This window comes from Aulonocara sp. 'chitande type north' Nkhata Bay, linkage group LG19 (genome assembly GCF_057382095.1).
Source record: "Aulonocara sp. 'chitande type north' Nkhata Bay isolate Kocher_YH1m ecotype deep benthic linkage group LG19, A_spYH_male_GT1.1, whole genome shotgun sequence".
Lineage (NCBI taxonomy): Eukaryota > Metazoa > Chordata > Actinopteri > Cichliformes > Cichlidae > Aulonocara > Aulonocara sp. 'chitande type north' Nkhata Bay.
The window spans coordinates 13,622,305-13,628,709 of NC_141362.1; the positions used below are offsets into that span (position 1 = coordinate 13,622,305).

The window sequence follows — 6,405 nt, forward strand, 5'->3', positions numbered from 1 at the left end:
TCAAGTTAAACCGAGGTTCTTTGGAAGTTAAAATGTCAAGCAGATTTTTATGTTACGGTGACTACATTTTGTAAGTTATAAATATAGTTCGCCAAGACAGCATAACGGTTTCTAAACAACTGCGCATTAATACCACAATGTTGTATTTTCATGTGTCAAGTTCGCAACGCGCATTAATCCCAAAGGCCGAAAAGGCAGCAGTGATGAGTGCTCCGCCTCCGCGCTGACTAGCGTTGACACAGAAAATGACTCTCAGGGGGTTATCCACGGAGGAGCTCCTTAAAAGGTTGATGGAAGAAGGCATTGATGTGTCAGACGACGAGGCGCAAAGATTTAGAGGTAAGTCGGGTGTGATTTTGTGTTTTTATAAAAATTACAACGTGTAATTTTACAGTAGAGTTAGCAAAAGTCCGAAGAGCTAGATTTAACATGGGCGAAAGCTAGCAGTTAGCTAAGTTTTAAACAAAGAAAGGTACAAATGTGGACTATTTAGACTGTTGGTGGAATGTTCAACGTCTGTCTGCCCGCCGTATTCGAGTGTTTTATCAATAAATAGTGTCGAACCGTGTACAAAAATGTAAAAAAATCAATAATTTCTCAAAACATGCTAGTATGTAAATATAGCTATTAACAAAATCGTTTTCTAAGCAAAATTTATCCCATCTAACTTGTTTCCCGCTCAAAGGGATTTTAAACAATGGAAGGTACACATTTGTACCATTCCACCTACTTAGTGGGATTTTCGAATATGAGAGCTGTAAGCTCTGTGCAGGGAGTACACTTACTTACATTTTTATATTACCAGTTAATTTATATTAACAATTAATCAAGAGAATTAATTGTAACTTCCTTTTGGGGAATATAGACAGATTCACAATGATAGCTTATTGTTATTATTATGTTATTAAGTTTGGGAGAGATGTGGCTGTTTGTCCACGCCCATTTTTAAAAAATTAAAATCAACTTTAGCTACATTGATTTGACATTGGTCTACAACATACTATTTACGGTAATAACAATATGATTAGAAGAATTGAAGAACAGAAAAGCCCCCAGGAAAGGATAAGAGTAATCAGTGCACTGTGGGTTGTCTTTCTTATGTTTGAAACAGGTACCCAACCCACTCAGACTACATCCAGGTAATCAAAGCCCTGATTGTGAAGTATCCTTTAAGAGATGTACACGGAAATGGTTATGTGAGTACCTCTCCTTTTTTGTTTCTTTTATAGATTATATTAATATAAAGTAAGCATAATTAACTACTTATATACATTTGAAACAACTAGGACACCTGGCACAGCCAACTCAAGAGAAAGTTCAAAGCAGAACGGGCTCCCCTAATCAGCAACGAAGAAGTGAACCGGGTTAAAGAAAAGTTTGGACGCACGCAGAAACATCGGACCACAGAGGAATCCAGCAGCTCCTGTCTGAAGAGACTGAAGCCCTCTCTCGTAAGTCCTCACACCCTCAGCCTTTAAGAGCTAAGGTAACATATGTAGTCTTATTATGTTCACTGTAAAGCTAAAAGTAAACATTAATTGAAAGAAACATGTTAACAGATAACATTAACATAGAAAAAGGAACTTCACAGTTGATTTAACAAAAGTCAGCTCAACTTGCAATTCCTATTCAACATTTTTGCATTTTTTTCAAAGCATTTGGTGTACAAATTACCGCATTTCGAGTAACATTAACTTATCAGATTTTACTTATGATAATACTGATATCTGTTTTGACAAAGGATTCGTGCTTTGTGGGGGAAGATGCAGCCTCCGTTGATGCTCATATCAAGGTGCTAAATGATCAGCACAAGAAGCTACATCCTGACACAGCACTGGTGAAAGACCGCATGACAAAAACCTTTGCATGGAGACGTCGAGAGGTAGCTGAAGGAATGTGTACTGTGGACCTATTAAAGAGATATCCATTCCTGGGGACATCTGCAGGGGTAAGAATTGTTAAGATGATTGGGGAAACAGCTAATGATTTTTTGTCTCTAAATCTGATTATTATTTTCTGTACTAACTGATTAATCGATCTGTTCATTATCTTTAGAATTTTTGTTCACGGGTTAAAGCACTTTACATTTATCTCCAGTCTGTCTTTAAACATGTCAAAAATTTAAATCCTCAATGTAAAATGTCATTCTTTTGTCTATTCTGCTCTTTTCATTTCCAGTTGTGTTATGAGGTTGATTTAATGCATCCCTGCCAAGACAACATCTGTCGCCGCTTTAGCGAAAACTTCACTGCTGTTCTTCAAAATGTTCTTCAAATGACCAAGGATTTGCCACTGAAGAAGGTCTCGCTGGATGAGGCCTACATCTCAGCATTCTCCACCTTCTTCATGTTCAACATGACCTACCCTGCATACTTCAAGAAAACACTTGTCTTTCTTCAGAACTGCATTGTCAACATAGGAGACCAGGGAGACAAACCCCTGCCAGTAAGTGTCGCCAGGGTACTTAACCAACTCTATTAAATATGCCCCCACTCCACAAATGTTCAAAATGTTCAAAAAGGGCATTTACTCTGAGGAAGTTGATTATACATGTTGGGTTAGTACACGCACATGAGCCTCATTTCAGCAACACTTGTGGAATAAATGACTGCCAGGCAGCTTTTTCCAAGTATCACTCTTTTCGACGCCATGTGTATCGCAAACACAAACCCTCTGTTTTGAATAGCCTTGAGGTAGTTGAAGATGGATTTGAAAACCATGCACACAAAGAGGTTGAAGACCCACACACACACAGTTCAGACGAGACGCACACAGTTCAGCAGCCCACACCACCTAGTATGGACAGTTTGCTTGATAATTTAGGAGATCATTTATTTAGCTTTATTCTCAAATGTACTGAAAAAAATAACCTTCCACACTCTGTTCAGCAAGACATCGTTGATGATCTTAGTTTTCTTTTGTGTTTTTTTAAAGAAAACTACGACTCGTTTATTCGTTATCATTTGGATAAACATGGTTTCCGCCTCAGTGATTGTCCAGAACTTGAGCAGGTTTTGTCTACTTCAGATTTTTTCCAGAAAGCATGTGATTCAATTCGTTCACCATTTATGATAAAAGAACACTGCAAATCAAAAATGAACATGACAGAACCTATCAGTTACACAGTAAGAGACCATTCTGGTGTGAAAATTGGTAGTTATTCGTATGTTCCAATCCTACAGGTATTAAACAAATACTGTCAGGTGGAGGATGTGTGGGAACAAATTGTTCTGGATAACCACAGAAATCAAGATGATGATGTTTTGACTGATTACAAAGATGGCATGTATTTTAAAGACCACTCATTTTTCAAAGACCATCCTCAAGCTCTAAGACTTCATTTTTATGAAGATGAATTTGAAATTGTGAACCCACTTGGTGCAAAACGAAATAAATACAAAATCTGTGCATTTTATTATACTATAGGAAACATAAGTGGAAAACATCGCTCAAAGTTGAGTCACATTCATTTAGCCTTACTGGTTCGCCATTCACATTTAAAAGAGTGTGGGCTTGAAACTATACTTCAGCCCTTGATAACTGACTTGAAGATGCTGTCCACAGAGGGTTTCACTATCTGTGTCGATGAAGTAGAGCACACAGTTCATGCTGCTCTTGCTACCATTTCATGCGACAACCTTTCTGCTCATATGATTGGGCGTTTCTCAATGTCTTTCAATACAGGCAGAATATGCCGATTTTGTATGGCCTCGCACTCGGAGATACAACAGCACTTTTGTGAGGACCATTTTGTTATTAGAACAACCAAAGTACATGAGTACCACATAAACTGTGTGGAAAACAACCCAGAGAGTGCTGCTTTGTACGGTGTGTATGGTAACTGTACATTTGATGCACTGCCTTATTTTGATGTGACCCAGTCTCTTCCCCCAGATGTAATGCACGACTTGCTGGAGGGGGTTATTCCTTTGGTAATGAACTTGGTTATTTGTAAAGCTCACAGGGAAAAGCACATCACCATATATGAAATCAATGATGAGCTGAAAAATGTGAAGTTTGGGAGGAATGACAAGCCGAACAGCCCAGTGCCACTGACGGAAAAGATGCTTCGAAATTCTAACATAGTTGGATCAGCCAGTCAAAAATGGTGCCTTTTCAGGCTCTTGCCTTTTTTAATGGCTCCCCATGTTCCACCTGGCACTCCATATTGGCATGTGTTCTTATTATGTTCAGAAATCGTAGATCGTGTAATGGCTACAAATGTGAGAAAAGATGAGCTTGCTCATTTAAACCTGCTTATTCAAGAATTTCTTGAAATGACTACAAAAGTCTTTGGAAATGTTTTAACACCCAAGTGTCACTACCTTATTCACTACCCAAGGCTGATTTTGATGTATGGTCCTCTTCGCCCTTTATGGTGTATGAGATATGAAAGCAAGCATCAATATTTCAAAAATATAACGAGTAAATGCAAAAACTTTGTAAACATCACTGCAACTCTTAGCAATCGTCATCAAATGAAACAGTGCTGGGAGTTTTCTTCAGGTAGGTTGCTTGTTGACTTTGAACATTCACTCAGCACAAGTGTCAGTGTGCCATTTTCATCTCTGCCAGGTGACTTACAGAATGCTCTGGAAATGAACAAAAGTTTTACAGATGTGCATTTTCAGGATAAAGTGCTTCAGCGTGTGTCTGCTATATCTGTCAGCAGTGTCAAATATGAACTTGAGGATGTTTTTGTAGTTGGCCATGTACACACTGAAGCCATACCTATATTCTTTAAAATCAAGTATATTTTGAATGTTGATACTTGTTGGGTATTGTGTGGGAAACTGTTACTTCCTCGCACTTATGAATGTCATTTCCATGCTTACCAAGTGGCAGTTGACAATGACTGGATCCTGTTCAATCCAGGAAATGAATTAGATTTTCAAGCTCTAGACACCTATTTAGTTGATGATAGACTGTTTGTGTCCTTGAGGTATTCTGTGTGACGTGATTGCAAGAACATTTTCCACTTTGTCTATATATATGACATATATATATATTCTGGCTTGATGAAGTAGAGCAAAACATTTGTGTGGACAGTTTTTTAAATACATGACATCTCTGTGATCCGTCAAAACATTGTGTTCAGGTGTTTAATGTCTTTATGTGATTGTTTACTTTTTTTTAAATGAATGTATTTTTCTTAACATGTCCTATGGCAATGTATGAATGTAATCAAGGATGTATTCCTGTGGTTGTTTAAATGCTTTGATGTGATTCTATTATCGAAAATAAATAGTTAAATAACCAAATATTTTGGACTATTGGGGGTACATTTTTGTCTCTTTAGGTACGAAATAGGTTGTCGCTGGGGGGGTACCCTCATAGGTACCCTATTGTACCCTTTTCAAGGGAACATTTCTGTACTATAGTTTGAAGGTACATTTATGTCTTAGGAAAGTACATGATTGTACTTCAGATGGTACAACTTTATAAGGTACAAAAATGTACCAAGCCTAAAGGGTACAGAAATGTCCTTCAAAAAGGAACACCCCCAGCGACAAGCATTTGTACCCTTTTTGGTACACTTTGGTACCCCTATTTCTGAGAGTGTACCAGTTAATTTAAGCTTTAAAAAATATTTGTTCTACACAGGTGACTACAGTTCAGGTAGGGTTAGGTTTGTATGGCCCCTCTTAATCCAAAGTCCAATTAGAATATAGCATATATATAAGGCAGTGAAACAACCAAGCAGTTTATCAGGACAGAGGCATCCTGACAGCTTGATCAAATCACACTTAATTTGGTGTCAGCACATGAAACAGTGGCACAGATATTACCTCATTTCCTGTTTAGCAACTGTGCCATTGATTTTCACTGGCGATAAACAAGAAACAGGTTTTGAAACTCTATAACCAGCTACTTTCTCACTCGTGAACAGTACCGAAAGATCAGAGAGGTGAGGTTCCATGTTGCCAAAGACAGTTTAAACAGACAGGGTTCGAACCACAAAGGCCTCTGGATTTGACCTCTGTCCAATCCACAAAACACCAAACCACTACAGCTCCTCCTACAGTCAGTGAGCCTCAAGGAATGTCTGATTTTGGCACCATAGGTTAAGGTGCTCTCAAAAACACCCCGAGCCCAGGCTTGGCTCCAGGGTGGGACCCCAGTGTTTTAGCTTTGTTGGAGCTTTCATCATAGGGGTCTAAGTCGATGCCCTCTCCTCCTTCTGGGATGCAACTGATCAAAACTGCAAATGTAAAATCAAGTAAAATCCAGTTCCATCTGTAATGTTTGGATTTCATGTAAACCGGTATCGATGCCCCTTTGAAATTCAAGCAAAATAGAAAAGAAAGGGAAATATAACTGACAAAACAGAACTGTGGCTCAACACTTCTGTGTTGAGACATCATGACAATTTCTGTGGTTTCTTTCATTTTTGAAATACGCAAA

The 6,405-nt window shown here is 38.4% G+C and overlaps 1 protein-coding gene across 1 annotated transcript; it reads left to right on the plus strand.

Annotated features, from left to right (window-relative positions):
- Positions 1-245: 245 nt before the first annotated feature.
- LOC147306671 (sterile alpha motif domain-containing protein 3-like) lies at positions 246-5,518 on the plus strand. Its single transcript, XM_086275887.1, has 6 exons — positions 246-339; positions 686-704; positions 1,112-1,196; positions 1,287-1,451; positions 1,742-1,948; positions 2,179-5,518. Exons 1-6 carry the CDS (start codon positions 246-248, stop codon positions 2,479-2,481), a joined length of 873 nt encoding a protein of 290 aa, XP_086132013.1. The 3' UTR covers positions 2,482-5,518.
- Positions 5,519-6,405: the final 887 nt, after the last annotated feature.

Coding starts and splice junctions, on each gene's coding strand:
- LOC147306671 (XM_086275887.1), top strand. CDS start 246: ATGACTCTCAGGGGGTTATCCACGGAGGAGCTCCTTAAAAGGTTGATG. Junction 1,197..1,286: donor ATGTACACGGAAATGGTTAT/GTGAGTACCTCT, acceptor TGAAACAACTAG/GACACCTGGCACAGCCAACT. Junction 1,452..1,741: donor AGAGACTGAAGCCCTCTCTC/GTAAGTCCTCAC, acceptor GTTTTGACAAAG/GATTCGTGCTTTGTGGGGGA.